The following is a 26,809-nucleotide window of genomic DNA, read 5'->3' as shown; positions in this document are numbered from 1 at the left end:
GAAATGGTTGGGGAGTAGGCTTCGCTCTGAGACTCCAGGTCAAACCTAGAGTGGTCCTGTGTATGGCAATGACTGGGGTTACATCATGCCAGGAATCAGCTATACTCATTCCATGGTATTGACCCAGTTTGAGTGGTCTCACCCTCGTTCTTTGGGGGGGGGGGGACTGCAGGGTCGTTGAAGCAGTGAACAGCCGTTTTGCCCTTCTAATAAGGCACTGTCCTCCACATCCCTCTGCTGGACAAAGACCATACTTTATGGATTCAAAGCTATTCTCGAGATCACTGCTGGGCCTCAAAAAATCACTCACTTCTTTACCCCCATACCTTGCCCAAAGCCCTCTGTAGTGCTAGATAAATAAGCCTCCCAACATTTCAAAATGTGAAAGAGGGACCCTTTTTTACATCACGGAAGTCACCAATACAAGCAATTGCACTTTACAATGTCGCGCTTGCATCACGACTTAAAATGCTTCATTTTCATTGAACTGAATTCCCATGAGGCTCAGCCAGACATACTACTTCCATGATGCTGGCTGAGCATCATGGGAAGTGCAGTTATCCGTAGATAAAGCTGCAGATGTTAGCCGTGAACTACAATTCTGTTTTAATGATATAACGTTGTAAAAATTGTGCAGGGGTATACAGTGGCGTCTCCAGGTTTCATATTTAGGGGGGGCACATGGGGGGCCAGGGACCAAAGTAGGGGGGCCAATTATAAAACGGTACATATACACTATATATATATATATATACACACACACACGTTAGACGTGCATTTTTAACTACATAATATGCACTTATCTCTTTGAAGTAAAGACTGTGATTAAAATATGATTTCAAAATAACAGCTAAAGTGACAGTTATTTTTCATTCTTTAATATTAGCCCCTGCTGACAATATATATAAATATTAGACCCTGCTGCAGATATATAGAAATATTACACCCTGCTTCCGATATATATTAATATTAACCCCTGCTGCGGATATATATTAATATTAGCCCCTGCTGCAGATACATACTTATATTATACCCTGCTGCCGATATACATACAAATTATACCCTGCTGCCAACATATATTAATATTAGCCCCTACTGCCGATATATAGTATTAGTCCCTGCAGCCAATATATATAAATATTAGCCCCTGCAGCCAATATTTATTGATAATAGGCCCTGCAGCCAATATATATTAATATTAGCCCCTGCTGCCGATATATATAAACATTAGTCCCAGCTTCCGATATATATTAATATTAGCCCCTGCAGCCAATATATATTAATATTAGACCCTGCTGCCAATATATTTGCCACACTGACTGCAGATCAGGGGAAGACAGTGAGAGTCAGTGCAGTGTTCCCTCCTTCTGACTGCACCGTGACATTGAGAGGTCCTCTCCCCTGTAATCATCCCCAGAGTCCCCTCATTCACTAAACCATAGCGCTCTTTTACTTACACCCTGTAGTTCAGGTATAGATCAAATAAACAACACATGGAAACAGCACATGCAACTGAATGAGATTAAAAAAAAACTTGTATTTGCAGGTATACATAAATAATGTATGGAAACATAGCATTGCAGGTATAAACCAACAGGACACACAAACCCAGCATTGCAGGTATATATCAACTGGAAATCACATGAACACTCAGCACTGAAGGTATAGATCAAATAAACAACACATGGAAACAGCACTCCAGGTATTGATCAACTGAATAAGACTTACAAATCCTATATTTGCAGGTAAGCATTAATAATGTATGGAAATATAGCCGATACAGATGAACAGAATGACACAAAACCCAGCTTTGCAGATATAAATCAATTGGAAATTACATATAAACTCTGCATTAAAGGTATAGATAAAACCCCCTAAATTACAGGCATAGATCACTGGTCACACACCCCAAAGCCAACCCTGGTGTCCACACTGCCCACATAGAACCTGACCAGCACCTAAGTTACACATTATGTCAACTTTGTCCCCAAACAGCTGAACGTACGCTGTTTTTGTCCCATAAAGACCTCTCCCTCCCAATCTATCCTATCTACCCCCTCTCCCTCCCTATCTACCACAACTGCCTCTCTATCTACCACATCTGCCTCCCAATCTATCCTATGTACCCCCCTCTCCCTCCCAATCTATCCTATCTATCCCCTCTCCCTCCCAATCTACACCCTCTCCCTCCCAATCTATCCCATCTACCCCCCTCTCTCTCCCAATCTATCCCATCTACCCCCCTCTCCCTCTCCCTCCCAATCTATCCTATCTACCCCCTCTCCCTCCCAATCTATCCTTATCTACCCCTTCTCACTTCCTACCTCTTCTGACTCTCTAACCCCCTCCTAACTTTCTAACCCCCCCCTTTGAAGTTCACTTACCTTGGGCTTGTCCAGCGGTGAGATCGCGAGGTCTCTGTATCCCTGGTTCTGCCGGCTTCACTGCTGGGCGCCGGATATGACGACATATACCGGCGCTCGGCTTGAAATGCCGGCACTGCGAACCAGGAAGAGGCCTCACGGTCGCGGAGAAGAGTGAGAGGCGCCGAACGGTTGCTGAGAACTTATTCCTCAGCAACCGCTCGGCGCCTCTCACTCTCTCCTCCGGGTCTATTAAAAAAAAAAAAAAAAGCCGGCGTTTCAATTGGGGGGGCACACCGGGGGGCACAGCATGATGTAGGGGGGGCCATGGCCCCCTCTGGCCCCCCCCTGCCGACGCCACTGGGGGTATATAATGTCTTACCCCAAGCGGTCTACAAATTTGTTTTGGACCTAGGAGCCCACTTTTTTTCCTCCCCAATCATGTTTTGATTTTCCTATATTACCCCCTGGACTGCAGTTAAAGGATATTTACTGGGGCAATACGACATGAAAACACACCTATCTTCAGTCTTGCACCACTTTGTACAGTTTTGCAGTTAACTTCATGACAGAGGGTGTTTTACCCAATAAAGAATCAATCATGTTTAACCAATACTCCTCTTTTTGTGTGTTTGTGTGCCTGCCAAAGACTCGATTATTTAAAAGTTTGATATTAAACCATTTCCATGTTGTTAAATAGTATTTATTAGCACCAAAATATAAAGAGTAAAATGGGTCTCTGGACTGTCAGCCTCGGCCAGAATACGTCACGGGCTGGATATAGAATAGGGCTGCTTGGCATTAAAGAAAAGTGGCTTTTATCTCATGTGGTTCTATGGGCTGATTATTTACGGCAGTGGAACTAAAGCCTTAATATCTAAAAGTCCAATTCCTCAATTACTGAAATGTCCCTCTAAGACATTCTATGGTTTCCCGCAGGCCGTATGATACGGAGTCCGGGGGCTTCTAAAGTACATTGGCTAAAATAACAGAGACAGAACACATAGAAATGGCGAATATGCGGCTGCCACAGACATATAAAGAAAACCCCAAAACAAACTTTTACTGTAATACCAGTAAAGTATTTTTAACACCACGATGAACAGGAGAGTTAGGTCTGAAAATTTGGACTGCAAGAAAAGAGGCAAATCGGTAAAATAATATAAAGGCGACAGGATTTATGGGTTTTTAATGCAGGACGGGAAACATTTATATGCAGCATTTAAATTCTCCAAACATTAACACCCTGGTCATTTTATATGATAAATTAAAAGAAATCCACTATTTACAGTATTTACATCCCATAAAGCAGTAAAGCAGAAGCAAGGAACCTTCATTGTGCCCTCAGTGAATTATGACATCATACATGCCTGTTACATCAACAAAACAATAATACCAGAGTGCCCTCATCAGTTTGCTCAGTGTAGTTGGGCGCTCGGCACTTGTAAGCAGCTATTCGTAGTGGACTTGAAGTGTTGTTATCAACGACATCAGAGATTGAGGAGATTTAAAAGGGGAACCTTTTAAAAGGAGAGCTATGGGGGACTGTTGTCTACTCCATGGACTGAGGTGGATTGGAAGGAGATGCTGTCCCAGAAAACTGCGGAAGTTTTTCTAAAGAGTGAAAACAGCTTTCACCGACACCGCTAAAAAGACTGAACACCAGAACAAGGAGCACTCGGCCAGCAGAGACCCTGTTCTGAAAAGGAAGAAAGAGAGTAGCAGTACTGAGGAAGAAAGAGGGAGAGCGAGGAAGAGGACCAAACGTTCTCCTAATGAGAGGGAGGAGAGCAGCCTGTGTCTGAGGGCAAAGCAGACAAGACGCCCAAGAACCAGCACAGGTTTCTCCGAACGGAAGAAAAAGCGGTGTAGATCCAACAACAAAAACATCCAGACTCTGGGGCAGCAGGAGAAAGAAGGAGTTGAGGAACATTTGGAGGAGAGAAGAAGGGGAAAGGTTCCCATGAAAAGACGCAGGAGTGTGGTGGAAAGTGGTGTTACTGCGAAAAGATATCGGAGCCTTCTCCCCATGACGCCCTCCAGCTTCATTTTCCATTCAGTGCTGGGACAAGGGGCATTTGGAAAAGCCATGTTGGCTTCTGTACCTAGAAGAGATTCTATGGTAGCGGTCAAAATCATCCGCAAGAAAGCCATAAAGCCCCTGTACCTACTGAAGGAGAGGAGAATCCTGGAGATGGCTCGGGACAGCCCGTTTCTTTGCCATGGATATGCAGGCTTCCAGAGACCTGCGTGTTACTCATGATGGAGTATATGGCTGGTGGGAGCCTCCAGTCATATATGAAGAGGGTGGGCCGACTCACTGAGACCACAGCTGCATTTTATTCAGGTGAAATAATCTGTGGCATTCAGTTCCTCCACGCTCGGGGAGTTATACATCGAGACCTGAAGCCGGACAACATCTTGCTTGACGGAGAGGGCCATGCCAAGATCTGCGATTTCGGTATTGCCTCAGAAGGCATTTTTTGGAGCAGAAGAGACAAAAGGGACACTGCGGAACATTCATGTACATGGCCCCTGAAATACATTTAAAGCAAGCATACGGTGTTGCCGTGGACTGGTGGTCCTTCGGGGTGATTCTATTCCGCATGCTTAACGGAAGGTTACCGTTCTATCACGGTAACTGCAAGAAGGCAGTGTTGGGTTCCATTGTAAATGGAAGCCCTCGGTACGCCAAAGACCTCTCCGAAGAAGCTGCGGACATCCAGAAGCATCTTTTGATGAAAGATCCTCAGCATCGCCTCTGGATCACGGGGTGTATTAGGCGGCATCCATTCTTTCAGGACATTCAGTGGGAGGATTTAGAGAGCCGCTGTTCAACTCCCCCGTACCGGCCAACATCAACAGCTAATCTAATCTTGAAGGCACTTCAGGAGATTCCATCAGTTTTGTTGAGCACAGAGGACTCATCCTCTTCATCTTCATCTCGCTCTTCTTCGTCATCGAGCAGCCAGAGTCTTTCTGGCTTTTCCTTTGTGACTCCAGACTGGATGGCCTGAAGGATGGACGGTGCCCTGGCCGAGTGTATCAAGAGTGTTTCCAAATAACATCATAAGATCAGAATAAATTCGTGAAACGCCTAAATTTTTTTGTTATTGTTTCCTTCGTGTTGTATAACTACAGCTGCCATTGTACTACAATGTATCACCTAATTACATCACAACCTCTCGCCATTGCGCATTAGACCAGCAGCTTGCAATCGCCAGAGTTAACAGGACTCATCGTTAGCATTTAGCCTTAATCTCTACTCCGATGTTGTGTATAAAACAGGCACATTCAGGGCCGGGGCTTTAGCAAGAGTTGGGATTTAGTGAACTATTGATCTTTGTACACGGAAAACATTTAAAAAGGAGAATTATGTTTTTCATTTACGTTTAATTGTAACTGGATTTGAAAGGGGGGGGGGCTGTCCCTTTAATACCAGGTGGGGTGCAGAGGCAGCAAGTGAGGTTTGGATGTTTTCACGCAGGGGATATGAGAGAACACAAACAGGACTGTTGGGAGGTATAGAAAAACATAACACAGAGTAAGACAGTTGGGGGGCATGCTATACTACTGCTCCCAACTAGTCCTGCAGGCTGCTAATCGGGCAACTGTGCCCGAGGTGAGTTCCGCTCTCGTCTCACCCTCCCTCCGCCCCTGCAAAGCGGGACAGAGTCCCAAAATCGGGACAGTTGGGACATGCTTATAATAATGATGTTTGATATGAGACACTGTGTGAGAAAAGCACTCTTTAATTAAAACTGACACAGGGCAGTAATCTCTTACTCGTTCGTGGTGTACCCTCCGGGTACCATAAAAAATAGCATAGTTGCGTTTCCAGGGAAACCATTGGGTTCTAAATACAAGATACACAACACGTTTCTCTGCGTGTCTCCATCACAGGAATCATTTTGGCGGAGGGTCCTTATAAGCGCTCACAGACCGCTGGTCGCCAAGAAAATGGCCGCCACAGAGCTCGCACGCACTGAACTGGAGACAGGATTTGCAAGTTTACAATGAATGCCACCGCACGCTAGAGAAGAAGACATTAGTTCCTGTCGTGGTGACGCGTTTCCGGGATAGCGGCGGGTGGGTGGTTGGGTTTGAATTAGGGAACTGGCGGGAGTTGTAACCAGGACCCGAGTGTTATCATTTACCGGGAACGGTAAGTTGCAGCCGGGAGCGGAAAATGTTTTGCGTGGCGCTCGTTACAGGGCGCAGCAAATACTTTTCGACAATATCTGTAGGCTGTCACAGGGAAAGGAGCTTAGCTTCCCAGCTGTCTTTGGCTGCAATGATGACCATATTAGTTTCTTTATATAGCGCACCCGTATTCCGGAGCGTTGGGCAACAATGACTGTGTGTTGGAATAATTTATAGTCCATTTAATAACAGACACTTTTCAAACTTAACAGTAATATTATTGTTTGGCATTAATTGGAAGTTTATATTCTGTCTGCTGCAGAGTATTAGTATGTGAAACGCTCTGCAGACTTCTTGCCCTCCTCCTCGCTCCTGCAGGGGGTGCCTCTAGGCTTAGGCCTGACCCCCAGGGCAAGGAGAAGGGGAGAAAGCCCAAAGGACTTCGCATTCAAGCAGTCAGAAAGTAGCCGCTGGGCGACTGATCAAGCCATGTATGACGGTCACAGTCCGCTTTGAGCATGCGCAGGGTAGCAGTAAACCCTGTTTATGTCGGGCTGTAATGCAAAACCAAGGGTCACGAAAAGTTTGAGGTGTTACGGCGCGTCCAGAAATGGGCCAGATGGCTTATATCAAATTCTTCAAATTTTTCCAATCTTCTGATGCCCCGAACAGCCTCACGAACATACCTGGGGGCTCTCAGGCTTGACCCTGTGTCTCGGGGCTTTACTCCAATCTTGTGTCACGCAGTCTGGAGGCGACTCGTTCACGCTCTGATCTGATGACGTCTAACACTAATTAGTGATTCTGCTACCCGTATGTTATGGATGATGTCCCTGTTTCAATGGATGTTACTCAATGAAGCGTATCTTTAAATAAGTCAGGGTTTCCATGGCGACCGGTATTGGAGTCGATTGGGTAACACATTTGACAAGTCGCTCTATCTATATAGTAAGGCATTAAAGGGTTGCTATTTAAAGAATCTCAGCGTCGGCTCTTATTGAAAGTGCCCAGAAATAAAGAATGCATGTTAAAATACTTAATGGTTTTTTTTTTTTTTTAATTTTTATGTATTTTTTAGTTGCAAAAAAATATACGCACTCCAGAGCTGTAGTGCACCCTGCTTCCACTCCTTCTGCCAGCTAGTGGCAATTATTCCCTCGCATTAATATAAATGGGAGAGCTTTTTGCAGATGCCCACGTTTGGGGTCATTATCATTGTGGTATCAAAGACATCGCTTTTTTTGGGAACCCGGGTGTGACGGGGAGATGCTTTTATATCACTGGAGGGTTAGATCTCAGAGCCACGCTGATTTTTACATGCAATATTATTGGCACCTCCGTTCTCTTTAACCTTAAACGGCTATAATATGTCTTTGTTTTTTCGCTTTAGGAATAACCGTTGAAGATGTCAAAGCGTGAGGCGTTTCTGCAAGCCACTGCTAAGGATTCCGTCGAAGCGTTCTTAAACTTCATTCAACTTCATGTAAGTGTTTGTGAAAATGACAGTGATTTGCTCATAAGATCATTTTTGCTGCCGCATCCTCCTCCTAAACGCGTTCGTCTTATGGCAGAGGCTGCCAAATCCCTGCTTCAAGCCGTTACCTCCATTAGTTAAAACGTTTACAGGGTTAAGACCCACACGGATTTATGATAAAGACTTAGAAAGAAAACACTTCTCATTTGATAAACTATTGTTTTCAATGTAGGGTTTTTTCATGTCTTAGACCAGGGGTTCTCAAACTGCGGCCCTCCAGCTGCTGCAGGACTACATCTCCCATAATGCTCCTTCAGCTAAGGGGCTGGCTGAGGAGTATGGGAGATGTAGTCCTGCAGCAGCTGGAGGGCCGCAGTTTGAGAACCCCTGTCTTAGACGGTGACCACAAATTTGAGCTTAGACAAGTAGTTGATCCAAAACACTCTTACCAGCAATGGCCAGGCACTGGATCAACCAAGAAATACTTCCTAGCCCCTGGGGGTTCAGGGGCTGGACATATTACCTGTCTCTCTAAAGAGCAAGTTTGTGTGTCCATAAGAAGCCGACTTCTCAGCGGGGTCGCTGTGCTACGTCCCGTGATCATTCACTGTGCAGTCGTGACATCTACGTTTTTTGAGGTTGGCTGAATACGATAAATGTCAAAGCCGAGCCAAGGTCTTTCAGTCGATTGCGTGAACTTCATTGTTTGTTACCGTTGAATACCATAATGTAACCAAAACCCATAAGCTCTACAGCTGTTGATAGCGTCATAGAAGCTCAGTGTTTGTATCGTGCCTTGAAAGTGTAGAATATGAATAAAATGAAAACTAATTTTATAAATTGTTCAGTAGTCCATGTAAATTTGTTTATATATAATTTTAGAACCGAAAGATTAAAACAAAGAGGATTAACATTTAACGTCTTCTCCGATCCTGTTTTTTTTTGGTCACGACTCTTTTTCAAAATCTTGTACAGAAAGACGCGTCGGATCCTTTTGATTTGGGTGAATTACTGCAAGAGTTGCCAAGGAAACAAAAGGAAGAATTATGGGCGAAGCTGAAGACTTTGCTGACAGAGACCTTGGTGGCAAATCCGGTGGAAGGATGGCAGAAAATAGACGATGACAGCGATGATGATATGGAAGTAGAAAGCACATCAGATGTGGTAAAGAAACTCGCTGTGCTGCCGCACACTGATCGTTGGGTGACAAACTGTCTCCCCGAAGCTGGCATTGCTTTAGTGAGGAGACTGACCCTTCTCTAGGTTCAGAATATCACCCTACTAATAGTTACATTATTTTCTAAAATACCAATAAACATACAATAATCCGTACTGGCAGCACTACTCAGACACAGGTAGAGTCCAGAAATCATGTTTACAAATGTCCCCTTGGCTCAGTGACAAATCCCAGCCTAAAGGTGGCAGGTCCAGGGGAGTGGCTGGCCCTCTTGGGGGGGGGGGGCAGACCGCCATCTTGGGGAACCAGACCCCCACTGTCCTGAAGAACAATGGGCCAATTACAAGGGAAATCTTTGATCTACCCAACTACCTGTTTACACTATGGAGGCTGTGCTGGCTTCAGGAAAAGGCGCTGTAATTTAATATCCCGACAGTCCGCTTCTCAAAGGCTTTGCACCTGTTAGTATACCAGAGAGCCGACCACAGAGGTTGGCGGCAATGGGGGACTCTACCCTAGAGTGACCCTAAAGGTAAATATACCACTGCCCTGGGCTGACAGCAATATGCAATGTGAAAAGGCATCATAGGCAATAAAATTGCATTAAATGCTCTAGTAATGCTTTTCCTGGCGGTGGGGAAATAGTCTTTAACCCCTTGATGACAGTTGACGGTCTGGCATGTCACGTGAAAACAAACGGCTAACGGCAAAAGACGTGCCAGGACCGTCATGACTTCAGACGGGTGCAGAAAACGATCTACTGCACCTAAAAGGGGTGTCAACATCCGCCACACACTGCATGCCAGCGGACGTCCGTTTTAAAAGAGCTTAGAGGCGATCAACAAACTGGTCTTGAATTGCTGCCCGGTTTTATTTTCTACCAGATATATAAAGACAAACTTCAATTTTGCCTTTTTGCGCAACCCCAAATCTTGTTGGCTGTCCAGTCCATGTTTCGAACGTTACTGTTATCATATCCATCTTCTATTGCTGCTATTCTGCATTTACAATGTTCTGCATAGGAGATTATACATGTACTAATAATGCAGCGCAAACTATTTTTCTCTTGCAGAAACACGCGATGTCTGTTATTCATGGCGTGGCAATCGTTGCCGCAGCCTCTGTGTATGTAGTAGATGAAGATGTCGGCTATGGAGCTCTCCTAGAATGTGCAGCTATACTCAACGGTGAGCTTTTTGTTTAATACATCGGTTGCTATTCTCTCTGCTGCTCTTTTGAAATCGAGTCTTTAGTCAACTTGATGCCTCTTATTGGGCCAACATAGAAAAATGTGTAACGTGACATAAGCTTTATTGACCTTAGAGATGAAAAAATGTGAAAACAGCTTACTAGTTAAATGTTCAAATATATGAGAATAAAGATAACCTTCCACTCGCTCTGTATAAATACAACCAAATTTCATTTGAAAGCTCAAATCTGGCCAAGAATTTATTGTTTCTATACATTTTTGGTCCATTAGTAGTTTTTTTGGACTGTGATTGAAGAAGGTAAAATAGATTGAAAGCATTTGTGGTCCCAACAGTAAACCAATTGTCAAGTTTGTGTGTTTCTTTTCTGATTGAAAGCAATGAATGAAGCTGATCTGTGCAATTCTGTTTCTACAGGTATTTTACAAGCTGTGCCAAAGTCTGAAAATGCTGCGCGTCTTGCCATTCAGCACCTATGTGAGGCTTGGTGGGAGAAAGGGTTGGAAGGGAAAGAAGAGTTTGGCAAAAGTGCGTTTCTCTTGCTCCTAACAAAATCACTTGGAGCAAAGTGCGTGGTACGTGTTAAAAATAAATAAATCCCAACATTTCATATTAACTCTTTCAAGCTTCTGTGCAGGCAGGATAATTCCCCCACATTCAGGGCAGCTTTACTCTCGTCTTTAGCGCCGTTTCGTCCTGCTAATGGCTGTTGTATACAGTTACACGGTTCATGAGCTTCTGTTTGCAGTTAAAACAATATGTCGGTTTGCTTCCCTGTCTTGGTTCCAGTTTAGAAGATTAAAAAATAAAATAATTGAATAACGGTGCACATGTCGCCCATCTCTACTGTACTACTGGTTGTGTCTTCACTACTACTACTTGGTGCTATTGTTGGACTAAATGCCCTTGCTTGTCACTAATGTAATGTTTTCAATGTTCACAAGGTGGCTGACATTGCTCGCTTGTGGCATCTACACCCGTCCCTCCTGAGCTTCGATTACAACTTGGCAGAGAGTAATGACGTGAAGGATTTGTTACTCCAGTGTTTCATGAGCATCAATCATATTAAAAAAGAAGAGGTAACTCGTTCCCTTGGCTCCGCATTGTTGTTTTTGGTTTTTTTTGTTTGTTTTTTTCTTTTCACTTTTTTTTTCTTTTTTTTTTTTTTTAAGGAAACAAATTCTCTGTAAACATTTTAAAGGTGACGTTGGTCAAAACTATTTTAAAGGAAACCATACAGTGGCTTTTCATGTATTTCCAATGTTGGCTTTGCCTTTTTTTCTGTTAAGAACATGATGTATCCCAGGGTATGGCTGCCCCACCACTTCTAGGCTGGCTGATCATTTAATGGCTTTTTAAAAATATTTGTTAAACATTGAGGTTTATTCACTTAATGGCGAGTTTGCAGGAGAGCTGTGCTTTCAACTCATGGACTTCACTATTCATTATGAAGGGCCAGTCCCATTAATCGTCTGCTGCATGAAACGCTTGGCTAGCCCTGTCTAATGCATAGGTAAATCAGTAAACTCTCCATACACATTCGAATATATGGGTCATCTCTTCCCTTTACAATAGAGATACTTGCTAATGTTGGTACTTTGTAATTAATAGTGACTTTAGAACCTTAAATTGTCAACTAATCTGCCAACTCCCTCTTTAGTAAATAGTCTAAATTGTTTACGTAAAAAAAAAAGTGTCAGCTACCCACCCGTGGCCAAAGAAGTAATTTTCCATGCCGGCACGCTGAAATCCCTTACTGTACTCTTCCCTTTAGGTGCTACATAATTCAATAATGTATGTGAAGAAAATATTTAAGTTTTTTTTTTTGCTGCTTATTTTCAACGACCAAAACGCTTTAATTTTCTGTAAAGGAGGTATTTAACGATTTTTGTTGTTTTTTTTCTTCAATTAGGGCAGAAGATTTCTCAGCTTTCTTTTCAGCTGGGACGTCGGTTTCATTAAAATGATCCATGGGACCGTTAAGAACCAGATGCAGTGTTTACCGAAGTGAGTTATGGCATATTATTTATAAACTTTACCTTTTCTGCGTAATATCTCAAGAGCTGCAAAAACAAAAAAGGCTGACCCAATCGTTTCCATTGTGGGACGCCATTATTATCATTAACTGCCCTGCACTGAGATTTAAAATACTGTTTTTTGGGTGTTTTTGGTGACCCCCCCCCCCTGTTTCTAATTCTTGGTTGCAGAACATTACCTTATCTCTTATGTTTAAAGCTCCTGCTATTCCTTTAGTAGATGACATTAGCTGATTGTCTCGGGTCGCACGTATTGTCAACGTTTATTTAATGCACCAAACATTAATTTGCTCTTGTCCACAAAACCGGAAAGTTAATAACGTTTCCCTTCATAGCTGCAGCATTTCTGCCCGTTTAAATTTCCTGACGCATTTCTCTGAATATATATATATATATATATATATATATGTGTGTGTGTATATACCGTATTGGCTCGAATATAGGCCGCACTTTTTTCCCCCACTTTAAGTTTTTAAAGTGGGGGTGCGGCCTATATTCGGGGTCTAGGGACATGCAGTCCCGAGCACCGGGCAGGCAGCAGGGTTAGGATACAGATCCCCCGCAGCGGTGCAGGGGACCTGCATCCTACTCCCCGATACGCTCAGACAGCCTCCCCTGCCAGCACTTTCCACGGGGGGGGGGGGTGCTGGCACGGGAGGTTGTCTAAGTGCATCGAGCGTTTTACCTCTACGGAAGTTGTATACGCGTATTGCGTAGATGTCCTCTGCCGGCCCCGCAAGACACCCGGGAGTCTGCTCCGGTAAGTGAGGAGGACAGTGGCAGCACATCTCGGGGGGGGGGGACGGGGACAGTGGCAGCACATCTCGGGGGGGGGGGGGACAGTGGCAGCACATCTCGGGGGGGGGGACAGTGGCAGCACATCTCGGGGGGGGGGACAGTGGCAGCACATCTCGGGGGGGGGGCAGTGGCAGCATATCTCGGGGGGGGGGGGCAGAGTGGCAGCATGTTTTTTTGGTGCTTTTTTAAAGAAAAAAACTTTTTCTTTAAAAAAGCACCAAACTTTTAGGGTGCGGCTTATATACGGGGGCGGCCTATATCCGAGCCAATACGGTATATATATATATATTATGTGTGTATATATATATATATATATATATATATATGTGTGTATGTATTACTTTTAACTTTTTTTTTTTTTTTACACAGATCCCTCATGTCGCACATTGCAGAAATTTACTTCAGAGCCTGGAACAAGGCATCCGGAGATATTTTACAGGTATTATAATTTCCAACCTTTTTTACTGTGTTTGCATAATGTTGCCATACATATAAAAGCAACATTATTCTGTAATTTATAGAATTTTTGTTCGTCACCTTAAGCACGTGGCTGGTTATGCATTAGAGTTTGTGCTGCTGTAGTACTTCTGTGCTTCTACTTACTCTCACATGCGCAGCTTGGAGCTCCCGGCTATCCTGGTGGCTTGAGAACTATCCAGAATCATCACTGAGATATCTCGGATACATGTAACGCTTAAAGGAGGCTAGACGTTATTCTGCATGGTTTGCTTTTTGGCTGTTGGGTCCGAAAGAGAACCAACACCCTGATGCTGCATTTAGACGTTCAGGGATCTATTCACTAATGGGAGAGTTATCTATCTAACTCCTAAACTTTACTATACATTTGGCGGGTCCAACCCCAGTGAGATTCTTCAAGACCATGATTGACACTGAATAATGTATTGTAAAATGGGCAGTCTCCATATACATTGAATTATACAGTATACAGGGCCGGCTCAGCCTTTCACACTGGAAACATCTACCAGTGTTGGACCCTTCATAATGAATAGTGAAGCATGAGGATTAAAATCACAGCTCTCATGCAAACTCTTCTGATAAACTCGCCTTTAGTGAATAAACTCCAAAAGGGTTTTATTGTTAACAAAAACAGCATCTAAAATAAGCATTAGTGAAGAAGAACGTCCAACGAGGTACCTGCAGAGAATGAAACTTGCTGTCTATCCGCGATCGTGTTTGGTCACTGTCCGAGCCGGGTGAGCCGGCCATCCCAGCTGTTGACTTCATTCAGCGGTTTGGTTTCATTTCCTGTTTTATATTCCGATTTTAGACGATTGAATACGGCTGCATTCAGGACTTCATGCATCACGGCGTTTATCTGCCGCGGAAATCTCCGGTGCATCCCAAAGTGCGAGAGGTATGCGGTGACTCTTAATACACAGTTGAGCAAAAGATGTCTCGTTTTAGGAATTGCAGAGCCGTTTTGTGGACTTCAAACCCCCGGCTGGTCTGTTTTTTTTTTTGTTTTTTGTTTTTTTTGTTTTTTCTTCTCATCTCCTGCTTTGATATCACACGGCATAGTAACGCTAGCTATTATTTCCTATCCCGCTCTCGCACCGTGCCTCCTACTCATTCCCTTTCCTCCCAACGATTTTCTTGTAATTTATTTGGTTTTATATGGTTGTTTGCATCGCATCTAATTCCGTTTGTGATTTTTGCTCCGAGGTGCTGAGTTACCTCCACAAGCAGAAGCTGCGGCAGGGCGTGGAGGAGATGCTCTGCAGACTCTACCAGCCTATCCTCTGGCGTGGTCTAAAGGTGATTATTTGAACGTTTACATATCTATTAACCATTACTTAAAAATTTTATGCTAAATAGTGTTTTTCTGTATTTATTGATATTTCCAACTGTTTTGGGCTATAGCCACAAACGAGTAACTGGAAAACTGCCGATTTCAGAGACGCCTCTAGGCTGATCCCATTCCACTATATGTCCTGTGATGATATACAGAACTGTCTCCTATATTAGGTTTTGGTTTTTACCTAAATTATCTTTTTTTAAGCTATTTTATATATTTACATTTTGAGCTTGGTTTTTCAGTAGCTTTGCTGCAAGTAGCCAAATGTATCGACGCAGCAAAATAAAGTATATCTTCTTCACACGGCCATACATTGAGCCGATCTAGAAATGGCTGCGCTTTAGTTCTCCAGCTGTTATGGACTACATTTCCCATAATTCTCAGACAGACAACTCACAGAACATCTTGGGATTGTTGCCTACAACATTTTTATTAAAGGTTAACCATTACTGAACCGATGTCTGAACTAGAAAATAGATCTGCGTTTACAAATGTTTATAAAGGACACATTATTGATGCAATTTTGTTTATTTTTGCCCAAGCAGGCCAGAAACTCTGAAGTTCGGTCCAACTCTGCCTTGTTGTTCATCGAAGCGTTTCCGGTCCGGGATCCAAACCTAAACCATGAAGACGTGGACAATGAGATCCAGAAGCAGTTTGAGGAACTTTTTGTAAGGAAATACACTTTGACGTGCAGTGTTTCAATTCAGATCGAAACTGAATTGGAGTCTGCATTAGGTTTAGTGAAACGGTGTGATGTTGTACAGACGAAGGGGGCTTACCTACCTGCACACTATTTCGGGAGATCTGATGTTTTCTATAGTGTCCAGGGGGAAAGGCGTAGACAGAAAACTGGTGTATTAGTATAAAAACAAAGGCATTTAAACTGTGTCCATGTATGCATGTGTATGATTTATATGCAATTTTGTTTTATTCTAGGGTCTTTTAGAGGACCCTCAGGCACTTGTGCGCTCCACAGGAGTCCTAGGCGTCTGTAGAATAACAACCAAGTACTGGGAGATGATTCCACCATCAATCCTGACGGATCTTCTGAAAAAGATACTCTGCGATCTGGCCTCCGATGTCAGCTCCGCTGATGTGCGCTGCTCGGTTTTTAAGGCGAGTACAATCATCATTTATTTTTGTAGCGTTCTTTAAGGAAGACGGTTATCTCGCAAGCTGGTTATTCCGCACATTATCGTGCTTACTGTTCTTACATCAACCAAACGAAATGTGACAATATTGATAAAAAAAAAAAAAAGGCAAAACCCAGCAAAAGTCTTTTTTGTTTTTGTTTTGGACACCAGCTGTACCTAAACCTTTACCTTACTGAACATGACAACAATATCACATCCATAATCAAAGCCATTATCATGATTTGATCACTTTTATTTCTGACCTATAACAGGTCATCAACCTCCTAAGTGGCCTAATGGGCGCTTTAAACAGTTAAGCTTTGCTTGTCGTACTATACAGTTACTTAAAAAGTAGCCACTGAAGCGGAGCTTGAATACCGTATAAAACAAGGATATGACACAAAGAAAGTTTGAACGGGATCTGGCAGAAGGAACGCCGAAGCAGATGCTGGGGAGCTCTGGCAGAATGGAACGCCAGCTTTTTTCCTTCTCTCTAGCTTATGCTGTCTTTTCACGAGTGGAATAGGGAGGATTAAGCAACGTTTGTCATTCCTGCAAAATGTTTAAATGTCTCTAATATAAGGGAGATGATTGAATAATAACAATCAAATAATATCAAACTATAGGCATTTATAGAAATACATGATCTGTATTTCCACATCTGATTGATTTCACTTTACTTGCTCCATACTTTTTTGTTCAGCTCTTCAGTCCCCAATAGCGTACATCTCTCTACTTTATCATGAACTCTGCTTATGCGTAGTAAGAGGAGTGGTAGGTGTTTTATTAGCAGCCTTTTTCATTTGGTTATATATTTTGCATTGTCTGCAAAAGGCAGAAACCTCAATGGGGGGGGGGGTGTTTCAAGCACTTGCTAACTGCACGTAAAACCTCAATGGCCAAATCTCATCTGTTGGCATATCTGCCGGTTGGGCTTTAACCTGATGCAGCCCTGATCCAGAGCAAATTGGTCAACAGAAGTTCTGAAAGTTACGACCAAAAAAAAATGGCAAATTCCAAAATCTTGCCTTAACGCCCGATATCTAAAGTTCACTTTTTGTGTGCCGTTGGTGGCCTTCCCAAAAGAATTCCTCATTTTTAGTTCCGTCTTTCTTGCTGGTTTACCCTAAAACTACTTCCACTTTGTTTCACGTTTATTATTAAGGGTGATGTTGGATTAGCTCAGATTATTTGTTTAGGTTATGAAGGGATAGCAGCTTTTCTGTAGTCTGTACTGTGGCACCCACTCTGTAGGAGATAATCCAATAATAGAGTTGAACTAAAACTTTGATAATTGTAAATCTGAAAGGTTGCGTGAAATAAGCTTCCTTCTGCCATATTTGAGGTGTGTGTTGGTCTCCTCTATAACATAAATCAGATATTTTCACTTTTGGATGCGGATGGTGCCCAGATTTCCGGCTAATTTACTCAGTTTCGCCAAACTCTTTCTTTTCTCCTGCATTAGTCAAAGAACCACTGACTAAACACGATCCATGTTTTTTTTGTTTAATTTTGTAGTGTTTGCCGATACTTCTGGACAACAAGTTAAGTCACCCGTTACTGGAGCAGATGCTGCCGGCTTTGAAGAACAGTCTCCACGACAATTCGGAGAAAGTGCGAGTGGCTTTTGTTGACATGCTGCTTAAAGTCAAGGCTGTCCGGGCTGCTAAGGTATTGTTGATTATATATATATATATATATATATATATATATATATATATATATATATATATATATATATATATATATATATATAGTATGTGTGTGTATTTATTTGAGATTGGTCATTATTGTTAGATCTAGACGCAGGCCCCTCTTTAATTCTAGTTTTCTCATACCCTTTGAATATACAGCAAATATTAATTGTGTGCAAGAATAAATAATTTGTATGTATGAAAATCCGTCTCTCTACACATTGTGTGCGCCATATGTTTGAACGGATCATAAAGGTGAACGGCTGTCCTTGTGTCTTTTTACAGTTCTGGAAGATTTGTCCCATGGAGCACCTTTTGGCTCGCCTTGAAGTAGACTCGCGTCCAGTTTCACGTCGGATTGTAAACCTTCTGTTTAACTCCTTCTTTCCCGTTAATCAGCAAGAAGAAGTGTGGTGTGAGAGATGTGTCGCTTTGATCCAAATGAACCCTGCAGCCGCACGCAGGTTTTATCAGTATGCTTTTGAGCACACGGCCCCCACCAATATTGGTAAGAAGTGCCGCTTCTGCCTGTCTTCTCGCCGTGATGTATTCATTAAATTCTGACAATTGCTAACTTTCTGTTAACAAAGATGACCCTGGCATTTCTTGGCATTTGTGTGGCTCTCACTTTGCTTTTCAGGCCTAGAACCTTGGGTTTAGTCAATAAACCCAATCCTAATTTTAACTGAAATGGCTGACTGTGTCAATCTTACCTTTAGCGAAGCTGATGCTAACTATACGGCGGTGTTTGAACGCCTGTGTTCAGCGTAGCGTTCGAGATGAGGACGACGAAGATGACGATGAAGATGGGAGTGAGAAGGAGAACAAAAGTGTATGGATATCCTTCCGTTTGCTAACTCCTGCTGTTGGGGGATGGAAAATGTATTCTAGCTGTAGAACAAGAGCAAGTGTCGGCAGAACCATAGACATGTATAAGGGGTCTACCTGCAATTTTAACTGTTCCCCCGGATGTTATGATTGACTTGTGAAAATGTTGCCTTCAGGTGTTGGTCAATGTGTTGTCTACAGAAGACTCTGCCTCTATGGCCAGTTTACTGGAAATTGTTGTGATTCTTTGGAGAAGTATCCGAAAAGCTCTCGACCAAAATGACGAGGCCAAAGAGTATACCATACGGAAGTTTGCCTCCGTGCTTCCTGATTATTTTAAGGTTTTTAAGGTAGACCTACATCATTGACCTCATGAATTTCATATATATTTGTAAAAATATTTCTTTGAACAGGACCTTGTGGGATATTGGGCATGTAGAATGGTGAACGCTTTGGCATTGACAAGGAGATCACCAACTGCTCTGCGTATATTGCGTTATCACAAGTCTTTTTTTTTTCTTTCTCCACCTGCAGGATGATCGCTGTGTTGTACCACTAATCATTTTGGCTTCCTTCATGCCCCCATCTGCTGTTCCAACATTCAGGTACTCTGTTATTTTCTGCTCTGAGGCTCCTTTTATGTGGCATGTTCCCTTTTACATGACATGTTCTTCTGTGAGTCAATGTTCTGGCTTAACTTTACCCAGTACTTTGGTGTTTTAGTATTTTTTTAAGCTCCTGTTTTGATGTCTATTTACTTTTTCTTCCTTAAAGCTTTTCGTCTTCGTTTTTATAGCTGTTCTGTCTTGTCAAAGCTGCGAAACCTGGAGAGCGGTGCAGATGAAAAGAGATATTCCACCCTTATCGATTGTTTGTGTCGCTGGGGGCAGGTGGGCCATTTGCTGGAGCTCATAACGGAATGGCTTTCGGAGGCTTTGCCGGAAAAAAAGGTAGCTTGCTTTATTATGATGTGATAGACATTGCGCCCTACTATGTGTCGTATCTAACGTAATTCTTTCACTACCCGTCCCCAGAGCAGGAAAGATTCTGTGCGGCATGTACGTATTCTGGACACAAGGGAAAGTAAACCGGACCTGGCCCTCGATTACCTGGAGTATGTAATAACGCACGCTGTGAATCGGGAGCATCTCCTGTCTCTTCAAGCAAAGAAACTCAACCAGCTCTTAAAAGTGCTGGGACTTGCAAAAGTACGTGTTTTTTTTATTTTATTTTTTTTTTATTTTATATTTGAAGTGCCAGAGGACTGTTTGTCCTATACTGCATGTTCTTCCTCCACGCCACGGCTGTATGTGTGTGTGAATGAAAGGGCATAGTAGATTCCTTTTCCTTATCGCTGCTGTCCAGTTTTTGGTCCATTGTCTGCCTAAAAGCCTGGTATGCTCTGTTGAATTAAATCAATGATTAATGTTAATTAGTAAACAGGGCCTCCCCCCACACGCATGTTATATGATCTTAAACATCATATATATCATATATACCTAATATTGAACTGCTCCCAAGCTACATTAAACACCTGTAGCCTCTAATAAAGTGTGATGAGTGTCTGTTTTTAATTTGTGTCTAATTCTGTATTTTTAGAGATTTGTTTTACTTTGGGTTTGTAAAATATTGTTGGGTAACAGTTTTTTAATATTCCCTAAATACGGAGCAGGCAACAGGTAGCTCTTTGGTTACATGTCCTATAATGCGTAGAGACACACACACGCACGCACACGCTCTCTCTCTCTCTCTCTCTCTCTTCTCTCTTTGGCAGTTGCTGAGCTTAATGAGAGTTGTGTTTCCTCAACAAATGGAGTCTTTCTCCTCGTGCCTCAGTATGTGCCCAGCATTGTTTCGTATATTTAATATGTAAGCACGTTGAAGAACGCCTTGTTCACTCTTGAGTATTGATTTACTATTTCAGGAGGTACTTTGCTCCTTTATGAAGCCATCTCAGACAGGGACACAAAAGATCGATGAAGGAGCGGCTCTGAGGATCTTCAGCCTTTACTGTCGGCTTAGCATCCATCTCCAGCACAAGGTAACTCGTTGTAAACGTATGCGACAATAAATATTCTGCGTACTCAGAACATACTGATGTGAGCACGCGTCGGAGGAGCTGCATTTTAGCTAAAGCTACATTATAACCGTGTCAGTGTCAACCTGCCCTTTGTAACCGTCCTAATCATAAATCTTAACTATTTAACCCCTTAATGACAAATCCTGTACATGTACGGGCTCAAAATGCATTGTTTTCAATGGGTTTAGGGACCGCCCATTGTCCTTAAGGGGTTAAAAATCAGCGTCCCGTTGGTGTTCTGGTAATTCGCTGCGATAGAGGACGGCTGTTTCTGCCAACATGCATGTAGTTCTTGGGGTCTTTCTGTTAAATCGCCAGCAGTCGTGTACCCTTTTCGGTCCCGTGTCAGTACAGAGCTAAATAGCATTCTTAGAATTGATGGGATGGGATCCTTATACCCTCAATTTTCACTTGTCCTGCCATGAAAAGGAACATTTACCTTAAGTGATTCTAAACTGGGGTTTTTGTGTGTTTTTTTTTTTTTTGTTTTTTTTCTTCCATTAATTGTTGGGCCGTTAAGAGCAACGCATAAATAGAGCCTGGCTCCTCCAGTCTGGACACTAGTCATGGCTCCTCACAATCTGTTCCTGGGTGACTTGATAAACAAGACTTAACTGAGAATCCTCCTAAAAGAAAATAAAGTATTTGTCCTGTTATTGCACGCACAGAGATATACATGCATTTTGTAATATGTGTGTTCAAGGTATAACTGCCTATTACGTAGTGTGGTTTTTTTTTTAACCGAAAAACCTTCATTTGTTTCGGAAAACAGTTTAACTCTGAAGGGAGGACGTATTTATCTGTTCTGGAAGAGACTGGAGAATGGATCGAGAACCAAATTCTTGCACACCTTGAAAGTAATCCAGACGTCTCACAGGAACAAAGTGGGATCTCCGATCAAGTACTTAAGGTTAGAGGGTACATCGAGGGCTTTTACAACCGTAATAGTTTGCGATAACACAAGGCCTGTGTTGAAACTTTTACCAAACATCTTTGGTAAATGTATTTCCCCCCCCGAAGGCAAGATGCACCATTTGAAACAAATGCCTGCATGCTATGCTCTCAATACAGAGTTAAACCCCTGGGAACATCTACAGAGAAAGAGGCGAATGCATATGGAGACTTCTACAGAATCCCCAACATGGATTTGCTGGGGGGGGGGGGTGCACATGTAAATTTAAAGGGACTACTCGGCTATCATATGGATTAAAGTGCATTTGATGGCTAAAGTGAATGGTATCTGCAGTTCTCTGTCTTTACTCTGTGAACAGGCGTACCTAACGGTCTGTAAAGATGTTCTAATGGTTGGCCTCGGTGATCTGGAGTTTCAAGCGCAGCTTCTTCAAATTATTTTCTCAATACTGCAAAAAGGTAGGTGTCCCGAAATAGGTTTCCCCAAAAGTCACATATACCCCGTCCCGCTTTCCTAACCCGCATCTGCAGGCAGGGTTTTTATTACAAATTTTTGCTTAAATGTTAGCTTCGATGATATATATATCGGCAGCACTGATTCTGGGGCAGCCACCACAGCGGGATACAAAAGAAAAGAGCCCTGCTGTTGTGAGCTTACAATCGGTTAGTTGAAGGCAGTGAAATGATCGTATGGGCTCTCTCAGCTCCTTGATTTTTCTATATGTTATGAAGCTCCAACCCCAGGGAGCTTCTGCTGCTGGAAGAGCTTGACTGGCCCTGTATCATGCATATCAAAATCCATGATATTTCTTCTCCATACCTATTGAACTATACATTATACAGGGCCAGCTCAGGCCTTCACTCTGGAGAAACTTGCTGGCGTTGAAAACACAACTCTCCGGTCATCTCTCCTGTTAGCGAATAGACCATATTCGCACGGGAGTATCGATGGCAGGCGGTGTTCTTGTGCATAGAATGTATTTGTAAATGTTGTGAGGTTATGGAGCAGTGGGAATGTTTTTTTTATCTTGTTTTTCATTATTTTTTCTGTAGACGGGTGTCCCGAATGCATGCCGCTACTCTTGACTATATTGAAAGAGCTAACAGAAGTTTGTTTGGCTCACAAGATGAGTAATAGCAGCGTGGACACAAGTGAAGTCCTAGACGCTGTTCAGAAGGTTTTCCACAAGGCTTTAGAGACCGTTGCTCGCCGGCTGAAGAAGCAGCACGAGGAGGCTCTCCAGGTATTCGGTGGGCTCTACAGATGCGTAGGGCCGTCTCAGAATTCATGTTATACAAAAGAGGGGGGATTTAAATCTTTTCAAAGTAAGTTTACGCAAACGTTAGAAGGTGATGAGACATAAACGGTATAAATCCCATACGGCTAAATTCTGCTCTTTTGTCTCTTTAGCTGCTCCAGTCCATGCAAGCGCCCCTCGGGGAGTTTATACACACAGTCCAGTGCTGGCACAGCGCATGCGCGGACATTCACCAAGGAGTGCTCTCCACAATCATGGCCGCGGTGGTTGTTGAAATAAGTCACGCTCTGCGCAAAGTAAGTTACTGTTTTCACTAAATCTGTCATGGCCGCTGATATTGGCTGATTTCAGTGAATTCAACGATTTCCTTTCACTTATTGGAAAAGCAATGAAGAATTTTACAGTAACGGCTTCTGTGCTAAATGTGGACTCACAAACTGACTCCATAATAGGGATCCCGCATTAATCACTGGCATACTCAGCACTGTGTCCTAATATCATGTCATCGGGAGAGGTGTAATATTCCTCTATATTTATATACATGCTGTGGGTTGCTGCTTGTCTTAGTTATTGGATCTAGAGCAATCCAGATTACAAATCAATAGTACAAGACGAACATACTAGAGGTCCTTAAACTCTTTAACGCCATTATTCATGTAGTTTTATTGTTTCATGTGATTATATAAATAATGAATGTAATTATTTTGCCGTTTAGATTCCAGATGCGAGTGAGCTCGCCATGCCGGAGTCCATTTCAGATCTTCCTCCTCTCTCAAGGTGTCTGATGTCGATTGTTGTGAAGTCGCCCACTGTTTTAAGGTGAGTTGGAATAATTTTAGGATAGGACTCACAATGTAAACCGATGTTTAGCTGTTTCTAGGAAGCGGCCAGTCAGTTTGGGGAGAGTAAGACAAAGTTCACTATGCCGTCTTTTAACCCTTTATAATGACGGATTGTTAACGGGCGCTCCATTATGTTGCGGTGTGCAAAAAGGTTGGCCAAAACTTCAAATGGCGATACTGGGCGATTATGTCTCTACTATTTTTTTATATGCCCTTTCATTTTGTTGAATATTGATGAAATTAAAAACAAACAAAAAAGTGGTTTTATCCCTAAACGTCCATGTATTCATGCCGTGCAGCACGTCAACGTGGGTAAAGCCTTCCAGAGAAGTCGCTGTAAATCTACATATTGCTGAATTAGCTCTATGCTAAATATTTTATTTAGCTGAAGCTGTTTCTGGAATGGCAATGCATTTTAAAATGAACATAAATATCAATATTTAAGCATCTTAAAGAAGTGTCCGACCAAAATTTACGTTTCTCTCCCCCCCCCCCCCCCAGCTCCTTCTTGGTAGGACTAACTGACTGTATCGCGTCCGAGGAAGTTGAAGGGATCTTGGGCTTGACCGCCTCTTTGTATATTGCTTTTGTTAGTCGTAAAGGTAAGGCATGTTTACCGGAATGTAGCACTTATTTACAATTTTGCTTGTGTTTAAAATATAGCTTTTTATACAGCTTTACGTATTAATCAAATTGGTGCCGTACTGAACAAGAAGGAACAGATGGGGTGAGTGTGTTAGAGGAAGTGAATGAATGCAGAGGAGGAGCCTGGATAAAATGGTTTGGAGAGTCTGAGATTAAGGAATGAGGTATAGATGGGTCTTATAGCATGCTTGAGAACTTGTTTCTGCTAAAATAATAAGGGAAGAAATACATTTAGCTTGTGCTGTTTGTCCTCTGTATGTACTCTCAGGTCTGGGCTATTTCCAGAGTCTGCAAAAGGTCACCAATCTCTGAAAATGGTGACCAAACAGCAGGACCTCATTCCTGCTGACTTTGGGTGGAAACTGTCAGTTTCCATATGCTTACTTATTGCTGAGGCAGAAATAACTTTAGGGGGTGCCTGTAGTCCCCGTGGCTTCAGTCTCCGGGGCTCCGCTAGGATTACATCTGAATGAATGATCGGCTTCCTGGGGAGCCTCTGAGTGATTGTCTGTCTTCCAAGCGCAGTCCAATATTCTGCAAGATTGCAATACAATGTATGATATAGACACCTTACCTTAATGGCTGTTTGTGTTTCATCAGGTAATAAACTCTCATCGGCTGGTAAAGATATAGCTGCAACTATATACAGAAAACTGAAGAATTATGGTGAAGTCACCATGGAAGATATTGGTAGCAGAGAAAGGTAAACATGCCTGCCGTGCATATTAAGATCCATTAGTCTTTCCCACTGATTTTTATATCGCAAACCACTTACCGTTTAAGCTGCCGTGCTCTGAACACTCTCGGTGTGTCGATATCTTACCGGAGATGGGTTCTCTGGAACTCTACACAGTAATCTAGGTGAGGTCTGACCAGAGACCAGAGATCTCCCTGCTACCAATGCCTCTCACTATACAACCGAGCACCCTGCTCGCTTTATTGCATCGTCTGCTTACATTTAAGTCATCGAAAATAATTGCTCCTAAATTCCTCCTTTCCTTTGTCGCTGACGGAACAGTGTCCCCAATCCGATATGCTGCCTTGGGATTTATCAAACTGCAGCTGCCACACTCAACCATTCATTTTACTTAAGCCATTTGACTTGTTCCACCTGGAAGGTCTTCCCTGTTGCAGACCTTTTGTAAAAAGCCATAACGCACCGTTAAGCCCTTCTGTAATATCGCTTATAAAAGTACGGGTCCCAATACTTTATTTATCCGTCTTTGGGGGGTGGCGTCGAATGCCCTACTGAAATCTAAACGGGTTCTATCAACGTCTCCTCCCTGGTCTATTATCATAGTTACCCGGTCACAAAAATTGTTAACTTGTAAGGATCTCCCAGTAGTAAACCCCTGCTGTTTTTGATCAAGCAAACTACCGTATTTGCTCGATTTATAAGACAAGGTTTTTTTCAGAGCATATAGGAGGCTATAAGGCATATCATGGGGCAGACTGGCATATAGGAGGGTATAAGGCATTTCTGGGGGCAGATCTGCATTACTGGGGGGAGGGAGGTTGGCAAATAAAAGGAAATAAGAAAATATATATTTTTCTCAATCATAGCTTTTATTAAATACGAAAAAGTTTTTTTCTTTTTTTACCTCAATATTCTTATAATCAGGGTCGCTTCCAGATATTTAACAATCCTTTCCTTTAGCATGGCTTCCGTTCATTTGCCAACGACTGCCGTAAGACTTACTGGTCTGTAATTGCTTTTATTTTCTTTATAGTCTTATAATCAATGCACAATAGAAGAGTATTCCGACACAACACGTCGTAACCTTTTTTTTTTTTTAATATAATTTCAGGGCTGCGTATGAATCATCAATGAAGATTTTAGATACCCTGCAGGTTCAATAAGCTAAAAAAGGCTATTTTTATATATATTTCTGAAAATGTACAGATATTGGATTTTGTGTAAAAATAAGTTACTTTTTAACATTGTATTGTTTATATCACCTATCATCCCAAAGGCTAGCAATAATACATTTTGTGCATAAAACCAGGAATCACTTTTTTTTTTTGTTATCCAGTCCAGCAAAGCTTCTATTATTTGATACAACTGGTGCGTGATTTTTTGCAATGTATATGTGTGTAAAAAAAAAAAAATCATAAGATTATGCTCATTAATTTAGTAACAAAGACAAAATATTATAGCACAAAACATGCTTTTTTAATGAAACTGCCTAAAATATTTTTTATTACAAAAAAAGCACTTTTTTATTGCAATAGTAATGGACATAGCAATTTAGGTTGAAAAAAAGACAATTCCATCAGGTTCAGCTTTGCCGTTGATGCAGACGAAGGCAAAACAAAAAACCCCCACCTCACATTGAAGCGACTTCCCCTCAAAAAGGAGACAAATACTTTCTTGACCCCCAAACTTGTGTGTGTGTGT

General features: G+C 42.4%; 1 protein-coding gene across 1 annotated transcript; it reads left to right on the top strand.

Annotated features, from left to right (window-relative positions):
• The first annotated feature begins 7,911 nt into the window (after nucleotides 1-7,911).
• On the top strand, nucleotides 7,912-26,271 carry LOC149276501 (condensin-2 complex subunit G2-like). The gene is made up of 27 exons (XM_089503565.1): nucleotides 7,912-7,989; nucleotides 8,956-9,144; nucleotides 10,230-10,344; nucleotides 10,783-10,940; nucleotides 11,310-11,444; nucleotides 12,278-12,372; nucleotides 13,569-13,638; nucleotides 14,488-14,574; nucleotides 14,883-14,975; nucleotides 15,561-15,686; nucleotides 15,955-16,134; nucleotides 17,670-17,822; nucleotides 18,131-18,353; nucleotides 18,565-18,677; nucleotides 18,850-19,023; nucleotides 19,208-19,278; nucleotides 19,470-19,623; nucleotides 19,708-19,881; nucleotides 20,598-20,714; nucleotides 21,526-21,663; nucleotides 22,025-22,124; nucleotides 22,719-22,909; nucleotides 23,077-23,220; nucleotides 23,640-23,743; nucleotides 24,268-24,368; nucleotides 25,012-25,114; nucleotides 26,220-26,271. The coding sequence occupies exons 1-27, from the start codon at nucleotides 7,912-7,914 to the stop codon at nucleotides 26,269-26,271; spliced, it is 3,438 nt and encodes a 1,145-aa protein (XP_089359691.1).
• Nucleotides 26,272-26,809: the final 538 nt, after the last annotated feature.

Source organism: Sceloporus occidentalis, unplaced genomic scaffold (genome assembly GCF_023333645.1).
Source record: "Sceloporus occidentalis isolate IW3139 unplaced genomic scaffold, rSceOcc1.0.p SCAF_236, whole genome shotgun sequence".
Taxonomy (NCBI): Eukaryota; Metazoa; Chordata; class Lepidosauria; order Squamata; family Phrynosomatidae; genus Sceloporus; species Sceloporus occidentalis.
The sequence above is the reverse complement of the archived record's forward strand: the minus strand, read 5'-3'. Positions and strand labels throughout refer to the sequence as shown.

Coding starts and splice junctions, on each gene's coding strand:
- LOC149276501 (XM_089503565.1), top strand. CDS start 7,912: ATGTCAAAGCGTGAGGCGTTTCTGCAAGCCACTGCTAAGGATTCCGTC. Junction 7,990..8,955: donor TAAACTTCATTCAACTTCAT/GTAAGTGTTTGT, acceptor AATCTTGTACAG/AAAGACGCGTCGGATCCTTT. Junction 10,941..11,309: donor CACTTGGAGCAAAGTGCGTG/GTACGTGTTAAA, acceptor AATGTTCACAAG/GTGGCTGACATTGCTCGCTT.